This window comes from Archocentrus centrarchus, unplaced genomic scaffold (genome assembly GCF_007364275.1).
Source record: "Archocentrus centrarchus isolate MPI-CPG fArcCen1 unplaced genomic scaffold, fArcCen1 scaffold_84_ctg1, whole genome shotgun sequence".
NCBI lineage: Eukaryota > Metazoa > Chordata > Actinopteri > Cichliformes > Cichlidae > Archocentrus > Archocentrus centrarchus.
The window spans coordinates 187,092-202,217 of record NW_022060294.1 but is presented as its reverse complement, the minus strand read 5'-3'; the positions used below and the strand labels follow the sequence as shown (position 1 = coordinate 202,217).

General features: G+C 42.6%; 1 protein-coding gene across 2 annotated transcripts in view; it reads right to left on the bottom strand.

Annotated features, from left to right (window-relative positions):
* Positions 1-1,482: 1,482 nt before the first annotated feature.
* Positions 1,483-15,126, bottom strand: part of LOC115777897 (coxsackievirus and adenovirus receptor-like) — a 35,622-nt gene continuing 21,978 nt past the window's right edge. For both annotated transcript variants that reach the window (XR_004019698.1, XM_030725924.1), the window contains exons 2-3: positions 5,123-5,458; positions 1,483-4,995 (exon numbers count right to left, since the gene is read on the bottom strand). Coding sequence is in view for 1 of the 2 variants with exons in the window: in XM_030725924.1 (XP_030581784.1) it covers positions 4,913-4,995; positions 5,123-5,458 (419 nt within the window). In the remaining variant the exon portion in view is untranslated. The remainder of the gene's footprint in view (positions 4,996-5,122; positions 5,459-15,126) is intronic.

The following is a 15,126-nucleotide window of genomic DNA, read 5'->3' as shown; positions in this document are numbered from 1 at the left end:
ACAAAGGTCAGAACAACTTTGTATTGATTTACAGTGATGCTTCCCTCTGAGAGGAGCAGAGAGCCAAAGCAGGTCAGAAAATGGTGCCCGTAGTCTAACAGAGGCTCCAGGATTGAACGTTTCATCCTCACAGTGACACAATTATAAAATAAACTGATCACAACATTTTGGACTTCATGCTCCACTAATGGAGTTCCTGCTGAACCAGGAAACGCTTAAAGTTACAGTATCATTATGACAGGAGGATTTACACAATCCCACTTTAACTGGTGTGTGTCCGCTGCACTGTTCTGTTCACACAATCAGCAACATTTGATTGAAGCTTCTCACTGTTAGATTCATCAGTAACATTGTTACACTTCCTCCTCAGACCTGCAGTTGGTCCTCGTGGTGTTTGAACTTGAATTCAGCCTGATTAGTTTTTCATGTCTTCTCCTCCATCATCAGTTATCAGGAGAGCAGACAGTCAAAGGTCAATAATTCAAACAAACACAGAGATTCTACTTACAGAGCAGACACAGCACAGATGTTTCCTTCATCGTCCTTCTCACTCATTTGAGCTTTTTTTCATTTCTCTCACTGACACCAAGTAAAGCCCCGCCCTCTTCCTCTGAGCACCAGCTTTACTATTGGTGCAGAGGCAGAGGGTGTGTGTGTGTGTGTGTGTGTGTACGTCCCCCTCAGTGAGAGAGGCAGATATGAGCTGAAACACAGGAATCAAACCAGGGACGCTGCTGTTATGGAGCTGAACTGGAACCATTCACACACTGAGGCCCTCTGAACACATTTTAATGACAGCTGTGCAGAGACACACTGATGACTGACTGGAACACTATGATTCACATTTTAGATTAACACCATCCTCCCACAGGCTTTAGATATGGACACTAGAGGGAGCTGCTGGACTGGAAACCCATCCATGCTTCTGTGTCAGGGTAACAACTTTATAATAACTATGGGAGCAAAGCAAAGTAAAGATGAGAGACCAGGAAATATAATTTTATTTGTTTATTATTTTGATGCAGTTGAACAACAGTTATAAAGTAAGATTACTGCTGATGTTTATTCATCACATGATCCTCATGACAGTGACAGCTGTGGTGTTACAGTGCATAGAAAACAACACTTCCTGTATTCAACATAGAGAGAAATCATTCATTTCTTAACAAGATTTCCATTGTGAAGCATTTGAAAATACTTTTTAACTGTAAACAAAAAACAAACAAACTAAAGAAAATAAATTAAAAATGTGTGAAACTAGAAGCACTCAGAGAGAGCAAACCTCCGCCGAGGCCATAGGGTCACTGACGCTGTGATATGTGTATCTAAATACTGTGAAATAATATTTCATGTTTCCCAGACAACAATAACCCCCTATCCTGCAATAGTGAAGAATCCTTAAAAAAATTCCTGGATCCAGATCGTGATCCGGATCACCACCAAAATTTAATCACTTCTTCCTCTTGTCATTTCCAACCACTCCACAAAATGTCATCGAAATCCGTTCATAACTTTTGGAGTAATCCTGCTGACAAACAAACAAACCAACACGACCGAAAACATAACCTCCTTAGCTGAGGTAATGACTAAACTGCAAACAAACAGACTGCAGAGCCTCCTTCATGAAAGGAAAAGTTTCACAGAAGCAGGAAAAGTCTGACTGTGCAGCTACATGGAAAACATTTGTTTTCATAACACTGTAACACTCCTTCATTTGTAGCTGATCAATTAATTCTGAACACCTATTAAATTGATGATTGTGTTTAATCAACAGTACTTCACTTTGAGTTCAGTCAGTGTGATGATGATGCTGTAACAGCTGATCTCTGCATGAGGATCAAACCTCACAGAGCAGGTGTGATCCACACACAGATGAAGATAAACACACACACTGATCCTGTAACACTGAGCACACTGAACTGCAGGATGAGCAGAAACAAACAATAAATATCAATAAACTATAATTTATGCTGACATTTGCAACACTGTGCAAAAGTCTTGAGCCAGCCCTCAGACCTTGTTGTAATTTTTCTTGAGCAGCAGCTCTGCAGGATTTCTGAAGGTCTAACAAATGCTGTTTTTGTTCATTGGCTGCTTTTTCACTCATTTTCAGTCCTGAACATTCCACAGGAATGTTTTTTCTTTGGTTTTAAGACACTGGCCTATGAAGCCTTAAAGGTTTAAAAAGGGCGCCTACCTTAAGGGATGAATCAGGGTTATATTTACACATAACTTGGCAAAAAAAAAAAAAAAATTTAAATTGTATCTTTAGGCTCTTGGTTAGTAGCAGTCTGTCCCCAAAATACTTGTTTAGATGAATCTATGAAAATGTACCAACAAGGTGATTCACAAATGGCCAAAAACCTACTCGATGATGCTGTGCAGTGTGTCTTTAAAGAAAAAAAGAAACTGGACAAGCGGGGGACAGAAGAAGTGGTAGGTTTAACACTAGAACTCCCAGAATTCTGGAACTACTAGAACTCCCATAGGTGGTCATTTTGACCACCATACATTATTTGCTTACATTTATAATAAATCAATATCATATGTACAAATATAATTTAGAATCAATTAAAAACATCAAAGATTAAATGGATCTGTAATGTTACCAATCAACTAAAGATGGTTGTGGCAAGGAACATCAGTAACCGGAACATATGTGTGTGTAGATTCCAGGTCATGGTTTTCTCAACAACTCAAAAAATGTTGAGAGGACTTCTTTAAATTTTTTTTGAAGTCGGTTCCCCTCTTATCCAAGAAGCTTCTTTAGGCTTTTCCACCAAAAGTATTTAAACCTTAATGGAGTTGTCCCCTTTGGAGGTGGTCATTGACCCACTATTATTCATGTGCTGTAGCACACAAGCTAAGGTGTAAAACAAAAGTGTGGGTCATTAACCCCAAGGTCGCACCCCCTAAAAAAAAGGTGTGAGTCAGGGTTAAGGTACCTGGGGAGGGATCTCAAGACTACACTGTAGGTAGCTGACAGCTGATGTTTCAAGCCACAATCTCAGTAATGGTCGTTTATAGTTGACATTGATGGCTTCCTTTACTCCTCTTTCAAATGATCCCACCTTCCCAGTCCAAAATGTCAACAGTTGGAAGAGTGTCCTTCATCCTTTAGGTGCAGAAGTACAGCTGAGTTTTGTCATGCTGTGATGGCCGTTCCATGTTAGGCCTTTGTTGAGTGGCTGCTCAGTTTTTCCAATGTAGAAGTCTGAGCACTCTTTGCTGCAGTGCACAGTACATTAGGATGGAGTTGTGTTTGGGAGTTTTGTCCTTGGGACCATTTTTTTGTCCTAGAGTGTGGCTGGGTTATCATGCTTGGAGAAAATTCTCCTGCATTTGCTGACAAACCTGCTACATTAGAGATATTGTTACAGGTTTGCTCTTTCTTCCTAGCTGGTGTCCGACTTTCTTTCCCGTTCATCTTCACTGAGTTGATGAAGGCCCAGTTGGAATAACCACATCTTCTGAGGATGCCACTGTTCATATTTCGGACCGAGAACAAAGATGGTTTGAAAGAGGAGTGAAATAGGCATTTATGTCCCCTGTGAACGACCATCATTGAACAGAGGTGGTGGTTTATGATACCAGCTGTCAGCTTCTTACAATACAATCTAGAGATCCCTTCCAGGTGCCTCAAACCCCACTCACACCTTACTTCAAGTTACCTATTGAGGCCACCTGAAGTGACCAGGTCTCACAGGTACCACAGTGGTTTCATAGGTCTCCCTTTGTGATAATGATCCACATGTTTTTTCACACATTGGCTCATGTGATGATGAATACCAATGGGTTTTCAACCACCTCCACAGGGTACAGCCCCCACTAGGGTTTAAATAAAGTCCAGTCACATGTTCTCAAGTTCTTGAGAATACCAAGAACGACACTTTGCCCATCAACAGCAAGTGGTAGCTATCAGGAGCCAAAAAGCATCCAATTTCACTAAATTACGCTGTATATGGATATGGTCAATATAACAGCTATGACCCTGGCCACGACAATCTTTAGTTGATTGGTAACATTACAGATCCATGTATTCTTTGATCTTTTATTGATTACTAATTATATTTATACATATATTTATTTATCACAATTTTATGTAAATAATGTTTTGTGGTCAAAATGACCACCTATGGGAGTTCTAGGTAGAAACACTCATAACCCTCTTGTGTCTTGTAATTTTTAAAAAATTACAATGTTAGAATAAAATACACACATATTTAGGAAAATTCAGGATCCTACTGTTACATGGGGTTAATAGCAAAAAAGATACTGCACTGCAAAATTTGAAAATGGTCAAAATGACCACCTTGGGAGTTCTAGTGTTAAAAAAATGATCTACAGCATCTGAAAGTCACATCCTTAAAAAACAAGAAAAACTCCAGCAAAGACCTGACACAGGAGCCAAGAGGTGCACCTGGACCTTCAGGTGATCCATCTGCTGTTCACTGCAGCCTCACCAAAAATGTTCTCAGTGGAAGGTGGCCATCAAGAAGCCGTTCTTGAGGAAGGGAATCAAGGAGAATAGACTGAGATTTGCCACATTACACAAGAACTGGACTGAAAATCAGCATCGGCAGATCTGATGGATCTAAATTTTGTTCCAGTTGTTAACCTAGAGGAGGTCAGGATGGAGGTACAACTGTGAGTGTCGACAGCCATCTGTAAACATGGTGAAAAATCTCTCATAGTTTGGGGCTGCAGTTCAGTCAGTGTTGTTGGGGAGTCTGATTAGCAACGGTTTCATTTTCAGCATGACAATGATCCCACACACACACACTACCACCTGGATATTGAAGCAGTGTGGGATCATCCTGACAGAGAACAGAACAGTTCAGCTGGAAAAAACAGATTTCAAACAGGCTGCAGCTCAGTGGGAGGCTGGTGTGGATCCTCACTCTGTTGGTCTCTAGACTGCAAAACCAACGGCAACAACAAGGAGACTGAAAACTGGCAGACCAACCATCAGTCCAGCAGCTCCTCCTCCTGGACCTGCAGGCAGAAACAGATGTGAGGTGTCAGCTGTCAGGTAGGTGATGAGTGAAGAACAGAATCCAATCCAACAACCAGGAAGCAGCTTCACCTCTGATCACAGACACAATAAACTCTGCTCACTCACCTGCAGGAACAACACTCAGGGTGATGTTTTTGATGGATTTCCATGAGCCAGTTTCTCCCACAAAGACACGACACATGTATGTTCCAGTGTCGTTGATCATCACGTTCTTCAGAATCACAGACACGTTTCCATCCTTCATCTGTTTGTCCTGCAGATCCACCCGGTTCCTAAAAGATGGATGCAGGTCATCTGGATCAGACTGACCATCCCGGTTCAAAAGGACAAATTCTGGCTTCAGGTCAGGTCTTCTCCACTCTATGACTCTGATGTCATTACTTGGAGCTCGACATGTCAGAGTGACGTTCTGTCCAGGATCAGCTGTGATGATTTTCTGCTCTGAAAGAGGAAACAACACAGAGCAGAGAGGTTAAACTGTTCACTTGTACAGGTGCTGTTCATAAAATTAGAATATCACGAATAAGTTGATTTGTTTCAGTAATTTCATTCAAAGAGTGAAACTTGTATATTATATTCATTCATTAAACACAGACTGATATATTTCAAATGTTTGTTTCTTTTAATTTTGATGATTATAACTGAGAGCTAATGAAAACCCCAAATTCAGTATCTCAGAAAATTAGAATATTATAAAAAGGTTCAATATTGAAGACACCTGGTGCCACACTCTAATCAGCTAATTAACTCCAAACACCTGCAAAGGCCTTTAAATGGTCTCTCAGTCTAGTTCTGTAGGCTACACAATCATGGGGAAGACTGCTGACTTGACAGTTGTCCAAAAGACGACCTTTGACACCTCGCACAAGGAGGGCGAGACACAAAGGTCATTGATAAAGAGGCTGCTGTTCACAGAGCTCTGTGTCCAAGCACGTTAATAGAGAGGCGAAGGGAAGGAAAAGATGTGGTAGAAAAAAGTGTCCAACAACAGGGATAACTGCACCCTGGAGAGGATTGTGGAACAAACCCATTCAAAAATGTTGGGGAGATTCACAAAGAGTGGACTGCAGCTGGAGTCAGTGCTTCAAGAACCACCAGCACAGACGTATGCAGACATGGTTTCAGCTGTCGCAGTCCTCGTGTCGAGCCGCTCTTGAACAGAGACGGCGTCAGAAGCGTCTCATCTGGACTAAAGACAAAAAGGACTGGACTGCTGCTGAGTGCTCCAAAGTTATGTTCTCTGATCAAAGTCAATGTTGAATTTCCTTTGGAAATCAAGGTCCCAGAGGAGGAAGAGAGGAGAGGCACAGAATCCACGCTGGCTGAGGTCCAGTGTAAAGTTTCCACAGTCAGTGATGGTTTGGGGTGCCATGTCATCTGCTGGTGTTGGTCCACTGTGTTTTCTGAGGTCCAAGGTCAACGCGGCCGTCTACCAGGAAGTTTTAGAGCACTTCATGCTTCCTGCTGCTGACCAACTTTATGGAGATGCAGATTTCATTTTCCAACAGGACTTGGCACCTGCACACAGTGCCAAAGCTACCAGTACCTGCTTTAAGGACCATGGTATCCCTGTTCTTCATTGGCCAGCAAACTCACCTGACCTTTAACCCCATAGAAAATCTATGGGCTAATGTGAAGAGGAAGATGTGATACGCCAGACCCAACAATTCAGAAGAGCTGAAGGCCACTATCAGAGCAACCTGGGCTCTCAACACCTGAGCAGAGCCACAGACTGATGGACTCCATGCCACGCTGCATTACTGCAGTAATCCAGGCAAAAGGAGCCCAACTAAGTACTGAGTGCTGTACATGCTCATACTTTTCATGTTCATACTTTTCAGTTGGCCAACATTTCTAAAAATCCTTTTTTTGTATTGGTCTGAAGTAATATTCAAATTTTCTGAGATACTGAATTTGGGGTTTTAATTAGTTGTCAGTTATAATCATCAAAATTAAAAGAAACAAACATTTGAAATGTATCAGTCTGTGTGTAATGAATGAATATAATGTACAAGTTTCACTTTTTAATGAAATTACTGAAATAAATCAACTTTTTCATGATATTCTAATTTTATGACCAGCACCTGTATAGCAGTCAATCCGGGGCCAGCGGTAGCATAGGACAAGGGTGGGCTCAGCCCACCCAAATTTGATTCTTGCCCACCCAATCAAAACCTCTCATACTGCCTGTGGGCAGCGAAAGGTCCTCCCATCAAGCTACGCCCACAATAGTTTTGAATTTCCACGCTTGAACGCTTTCTCACACTCTGATTCTGCGCTGCACGCAGGTTCAACTGAACAGCTCTCATTTCGTGCTCTTCCTTTATCTGGGCCACACTCTATTTTCCGTCTTAATCCTTTTGCTTCTTTTTACCGTGAGCATGTATCGCTTCTTTAAGCCTATCAGTAAGTCTAGCCCTGGAGTATCCCCAACAGCTCCCGCTGCTGCCCGTGCTGAAATCTCTCCCCCTGAGCGGGTTACCTGCTCCGTGTCCTCCTCTGTCCGATGAGCAGAAATTCTACTGACTAGTCTATCTGCATGTAATAGCACAGGCACCCCTGATGCTAGTCCTACTCTAGCCACATCCCCAGACCCAAAGCAGGTCCTTCCTCTAGCCGTTTCAGCACCAGGTGCTACCGTTGCCGACCTGAATAGCACTGTGCCCACACAGCCAGTGCTAGCTAACTATCCAAAACATGCGTTTGCCAGTACGTTCCGCTCATTCAACCCGGCGTGGTACCGCACTAGACCTTGGCTGGAATACTCTGTGGCTCGGGACGCATGTTTCTGCTTCCCGTGTCAAGCAGAGGGACGAGAGGGACACAGTCTTCACTTTGCGGGGGTTTAACAACTGGAAAGCAGCTCTTGAAAGCGGGAGGGGTTTGCAAAAGCACGCATCCAGCCACAGTCATGTGCTGGCTGCTGGAACATGGGCTGAGCAGCAGCACAGAGAGGCAACGGGAGAAACCATTGCTTCTATGCTAGTGGGTAAAACACAGGTTGAAAAAAAACGGTACTATGTTAAAAGCATTGGTGATGTCATCAAATTTATCTGCGTTAACGAGCTCCGTGGTACAACTGAGAGACTTGATGAAGGAGAAGCTGATGATGCTGCTGGTCTGTTTTTGAAACTTTTTGAGTACACCCTTGAAAAAGATAATACGTTGGCTGACATTACCAAAAACATCCCCCTAAATGCAAAATACACATCCAAAGACATACAGAATGAAATTATTGAAACATTGGCAAACATGGTAATTGAAGAGATACAGATGTAAAAATGCAGATTCCAGTGGGTTTTGTCTAAAATGTGATGGGACCAGGGATAGATGTAATGTTGAAAATCTGTCCATCATTATCAGATTTGTGTGTAAATCAGTCCCAGAAGAACATCTAATGGGCCTTTTGGACTTGCCTCAATTAGATGCTGAATACATGTCCACAGAAATACTGAGGTATCTTGCAGATGTTGGCTTCAGTGGAGAGCACATTGTGAGTCAACGTTATGATGGAGCATCAGTGATTAGTGGAGTAAAAGGTGGTGTGAAGGCATTAATTCAGAGCAAAACTGACAAATACATCCCCTACATTCACTGCTACAACCATCAGCTACACCTAGTTGTAGTACATGCAATGCAGAGTGAGCCATATGAAATTCTTTGATCTTTCCAGTTCTCTCTACAGTTTCTTTCGACACCACTTTGTGTGTCATAATTATGATGCCCCATGTCTGAAAAAGCTTTTGGAAATCAGTTGGACTAGTCATTATAATGTGACAAAATGTAATTGACAACGAGGAGCGTTGTCAAATTCTGAAGGAAATCTCAGAAGATGACAATGTCAGTACTCCTTTGTGCACAGAAGCATCAGGCCTGCTTACACAAATTAAAGGCATCAGTTCTTTGAAATTGGAAACTTTTTGGAGAGAGTACTTGTCCTTCTAAAACCTGCAAACACAATGCTGCAGTCCCACTCCACTGATATGTCTGCTGCATGTGGCTTGTCTGGAGGCCTTAAAACAACTTAGGACAGAATGCTCCACAGAACAGGCTCAGGACTTTGACGATGCTCCTCCTGCCAAGCAACAGCGGGTATTGTTTAATAAAAGAGCATCTCTCAACATATTAGACAGGGCCATTTCAGAACTAGAGAACAGATTTTCCCAAAAAAACAGAGACCTGATGGATGCCATTTCATGTCTCCTGCCCCAGTCAGCCAAACCCTTGACCCCACACTTTTGCTCCCTCTACACAGTCTTGCTGGATCTAAAGAGACTGAATGTCTCAAAAACAAAATATTTGTGGCAAAACCACTGCTGCTTAAGAAGTACCCAAATGAAAAAGACCTGTCCACTCTGTGTTTTAACCTGCAGGAATACAAGGACACCTTTCCTGAACTCCTTAAACTGTGTCACAGCACTTGTAATTGGTGTGTCTTCTGCATCCTGTGAGAGTTCCTTCTCCACACTATCAAGAGTCCTAAGCCCTTTCTGCCGCACCATGCTTAACAAGAGAAAAAGAAATTTAGTAATTTTGGCCCATGAAAAGTCTATCACAAACCAGTTAGACATGAATGAATTTGACACAAAATTTGCCCCCAAAAAAACAGAAAACTGATTCTGTAGGAGGTGGCTGGGGAGAGGGAAGCCTGGGCTTCTTTGCTTAGGCTCCTGCCCCCGCGACCCGGCCCCGGATAAGCGGGAGAGAATGGATGGATGGATGATTCTGTAGTTTTTCACATTTTGCATTTTTGCAGTTGCTGTTCTTGTTTTGTTCTACTGTTGTTGAATAAAAAAAAAAAAAAAGAATAAAAAAAAAAAAAAAACATATATATAATCCAGCGACAGAAGGTCACTAATCTGTGTACTTTCTGTGATGGTCCCAAGCCCAGATAAATGGAGAGGGTATATACAGTTGTGCTCAAAAGTTTACATACGCCGGCAGAATTTCTGCTTTCTTGGCCTTTTTTCAGAGAATATGAATGGTAACACAAAAACATCTTTTCCACTCGTGCTTAGTGGTTGGGTGAAACCATTTATTGATAAACAACTGTGTTTTCTCTTTTTAAATCATAATGACAACAAAAAACATCCAAATGACCCTGATTAGAAGTTTACATACCCTGGTGATTTTGGCCTGATAACATGCACAGAAGTTGAAACAAATGGGTTTGAATGCTACTAAAGGTAACATCCTCACCTGTGATCTATTTGCGTGTAATCAGTGTGTGTGTGCATAAAAGCTGAGTGAGTTTCTGGGATCCAGACAGACTCTTGCATCTTTCATCCAGCCACTGATGTTTCTGGATTCTGAGTCATGGGGAAAGCAAAGGAATTGTCAGCGGATCTACGGGAAAAGGTAGCTGAACTCTATAAAACAGGAAAGGGATACAAAAAGATATCCAAGGAATTGATAATGCCAGTCAGCAGTGTTCAAACTGTGATTAACAAATGGAAAATCAGGGGCTCTGTTAAAACCAAACCACGGTCAGGTAGACCAACAAAAACTTCGGCCACAACTGCCAGGAAAATTGTTCAGGATGCAAAGAAAAACCCACAAGTAACATCAGCTGAAGTACAGGACTCTCTGAAAACTGGCGGTGTGGCTGTTTCAAGATGCACAATAAGGAGGCACTTGAAGAAAAATGGGCTGCACGGTCGAGTCGCAGAAGAAAGCCATTACTGCGCAAATGCCACAAAGTATCTCACATGCAATATGCCAAACAGCACAGAGACGAGCCTCAAAACTTCTGGAACAAGGTAATTTGGAGTGATGAAACCAAAATTGAACTTTCTGGTCACAACCATAAACGTTACATTTGGAGAGGCGTCAACAAGGCCAATGATGAAAGGAACACCATTCCTACTGTAAAGCATGGAGGAGGATCACTGATGTTTCGGGGATGTGTGAGCTACAAAGGCTTCAGGAAACTTGGTCAAAGTTGAAGGAAAGATGAATGCAGCACGTTATCATCAAATACTGGAGGCAAATTTTCACTCATCAGCCCGGAAGCTGTGCATGGGACGTACTTGGATGTTCCAACATGACAACAATCCAAAGCACAAGGCCAAGTCGACCTGTCACTGGTTACAGCAGAACAAAGTGAAGGTTCTGGAGTGGCCATCTCAGTCTCCTGACCTCAATATCATTGAGCCACTCTGGGGAGATCTCAAGCGTGCAGTTCATCCAAGACAGCCCAGGAATTTACAGGAACTGGAGGCTTTTTGCCAAGAAGAATGGGCAGCTTTACCATGTGAGAAAATAAAGAGCCTCATCCACAACTACCACAAAAGACTTCAGGCTGTCATTGATGTTAGAGGGGGCAACACACGGTATTAAGAACTGGGGTATGTAAACTTTTGATCAGGGTTATTTGGATGTTTTTTGTTGTCATTATGATTTAAAAAGAGAAAACACAGTCGTTTATCAATAAATGGTTTCATCCAACCACTAAGCATGAGTGGAAAAGATGTTTTTGTGTTATCATTCATATTCTCTGAAAAAAGGCCAAGAAAGCAAAAATTCTGCCGGGGTATGTAAACTTTTGAGCACAACTGTATGTATATCTTCGTTGCTACTAGGGCTGTATTCAATCCCCATAAAACAAACAAATATAGCCTAATATTGTGTACATTTATATTTGCCCACCTACATTTTCAGTCTGCCCACCCAGCTACAGTGGGCTAGAACCGGGCCTGAGTCAATCAGAGGAATGATCAGATATGCCACATTTCCACTAGTACCTACCGGGTGAGTGGGTACTAACACACTGATCAAAGGAACTTTGAATTACCGTAATTACGCAATGTTTGTCCTCTCTGGAGCTTGAAAAAGGCGACTGGACTTCTTTTTGTTTCTTGAAGACGTTTCACCTCTCATCCGAAAGGCTTCTTCAGTTCTCAACCAAATGGTGGAGAGACCCAGGTATTTAAACCCCTGTGGCCGTAGTCCCCTGGAGGTGGTTATGACCCTCTATTGATCATGTGCGTGAACACATGTGCCCAGGTGTGAAGGGGGCGTGGGTCATATTTAATCAGTGGTTTCAGTTGAAACCAATTTAGGACTCCGCTCCATTGTTTCCTGTGGCCTATTGAGGTCACTGGAACAAAGGTGTGAATGAGAGGTGAATGAATTGAGAGGTGAAACGTCTTCAAGAAACAAAAAGAAGTCCAGTCGCCTTTTTCAAGCTCCAGAGACTACTATGACCTGGATGACTGAGAATCTACACAGACACAATGTTTGTCCTATTGGAAAAATTCAAATGGTTTCTGAAAGCTGAGAAATTGTGCTTCACAGCCAACATAGGGATGGTGGTAATTGTTGCCAACGTACTTCAAAAGTCTGCGAATGGTGGTACTTTTTAAGTATGTTGTTTCACCCTCAGTGATGGCCAATTCATCCTCCTCATCCTCGAAGTATTCCCTCCATCGCCTAACTATAGCCTCAGTTGAAGTCAGCAGCGCCCCACCAAAGACAAACCTGATCTCCTGCAGTTTGCATATAAACACCACATTGGAGTAAATGCTACTGTCTTCTCATTGCTTCACTTGCTCATTTGGAGGAACCTGGTGCTTTCAACACAATCCAATCAAATATACTCAAAGACAAGCGCACAGAGATGGGTGTAGATTCTTCCTTTGCTTCCTGTTTGCTTGACAGAAAGGCCACAGTTTGTCAGGTTGGGGAACTGTATTTGTAGGACATTAATTCAATTCAATTTTATTTATATAGCACCAAATCACAACAAACAGTCGCCTCAAGGCGCTTTGTATTGTGGGTAAAGACCCTACAATAATACAGAGAAAACCCAACAGTCAAAACGACCCCCTATGAGCAGCACTTGGCGACAGTGGGAAGGAAAAACTCCCTTTAACAGGAAGAAACCTCCATCAGAACCAGGCTCAGGGAGGGGGGGGTCATCTGCTGAGACCGGTTGGGCTGAGGGGAGAGAAAAGACATGCTGTGGAAGAGAGCCAGAGATTAATAATAATTAATGATTAAATGCAGAGTGGAGTATAAACAAAGTAAATAAGGTGAATGAAAAGAAACAGTGCATTATGGGAACCCCCCAGCAGTCTAGGCCTATAGCAGCATAACTAAGGGAGGGTTCAGGGTCACCTGATCCAGCCCTAAGCTTGATCATAAAGGAAAGTTTTAAGCCTAATCTTAAAAATAGAGAGGGTGTCTGTCTCCTGAATCCAAGCTGGGAGCTGGTTCCACAGAAGAGGGGCCTGAAAGCTGAAGGCTCTGCCTCCCATTCTACTCTTAAGTATCCTAGGAACCACAAGTAAGCCAGCAGTCTGAGAGCGAAGTGCTCTGTTGGGGTGATATGGTACTATGAGGTCTTTGAGATAAGATGGTGCCTGATTATTCAAGACCTTGTAGGTGAGGAGAAGAATTTTAAATTCTATTCTAGATTTAACAGGGAGCCAATGAAGAGAAGCCAATATGGGAGAAATCTGCTCTCTCTTTCTAGTCCCTGTCAGTACTCTAGCTGCAGCATTTTGGATCAGCTGAATGAGCAGCATTTTCCAAGGTAATGGGGATGCATCATCAGGGTGGAAAACGATTATGGTAACTCCAACGGATAGCCGAAATGGCCCAGCTTCTCCCAGCCAATAAGCAAAGATCAGGCTTATGTCAGATATAGTGACATCATTGCATCTGATGAATCAGCAGTGGCTTACAGCATTTCAAACTTCAGTGCTCTTCTGTAAATCAGGAAATTTGGCTTTGCATTCCCACCTCCCACATCGATGGCCATAACATCTGAACAATGGCAAGCTGAATGTTGAGATTGGTGCTGTTTGTGTAGGATTTCTACACACCAGTGAAATTTTTGGCATGAGGAATGATCCAATCAGATATTTGACAACTGATCGTGAACTCATCCACTTATACTCTTGCCTGATGCATGTAATTAACTATAACGATAGTGCTCAATGGTGCATTTGGTCCAGCAGGTTTGTATAACATAACACAGTGATGCAGTGTGAGATTTCCAAGTTATAAACAGTGGCTGCCTATAAATCACCATACTGAATTTAAGATTCTCTCCTCACCTACAAATCTCATCATAACCTTGCACCCCCATCCATCGCTGCTCTCATTCATTTTTACACTCCCTCATGTACACTTCACTCCTCTTCTTCCATGCTTCTCATTTCAAAGTTTATACAGAACAGCACAAAGCAAACCTGATCAAAAAGTCCACTGTGTTCACTGCTATACATCTCCACAGGTATGTCATCTGCACCAACCAACACTGCAGATCTTCTATATAGCTGTCTTCACTTCCTCCTTCCTCTACACTTCTTGATTAACGTAGTCTTCCATTCAGCCTCCTCTCTCATTTTCTTCTTTCATCAGCTTCCCTTCAAAGTACTACTTCCACCTTCTCAGCACACTCTACTAGGGATGCACCGATCCGATATGCAGTATCGGTCCGATCCTAAATTACTGGATCGGATCTCGGAAAGAAATAAAAAATGCAATCCAATCCGATCCAGCTAATGTGAGCGTTTCGCTCAGTTCTCCATCGTCTTCTTCCTCTTGTGGGTTTGTGGTCAACCAAACTAGCTTAGAGCTGCATTACCATCACCTACTGGAATGGAGTGGGTATCAGGAGTTAGTAAACAACCCCCTCAGTTCTCCGCCTCTGTGACGGATTCCCTTTGACAGTAAGTGGATCATCGCTGACATGTTTTTCCGCCTCCACCACTCTCTACCGTGTTTGTGTGCTGTGCTCACTGTGCTGAGAATCAGCTGTTATTTTTTTTCTCTACTTCAGCTCCCAGTTTAACCGCAGTTTGCTAGCAAGTGCCGCCATTAGCACTAGTGATTGTCCGGTACCGGAAGAACCCCTTCCCCGTCAAAATATTTTTGATACTTTAATCCCTGATTAGTGACTAAATATAGACCTGCAGTAAAAACGTATTTAGGAGAATGCTTTTGAATATAATGCATTACAAGATAACGCTCACGCAGCCCCCAGTTTTTCATCACAAACACTGATAACACAACAGCAGCAGTCAGCTGATTTACTGCAGTCTGTCTGCACAAGAGCAAAGAGGCGGAGCCGGCGAGCTCAGATGGAGCGGAAGGAAATT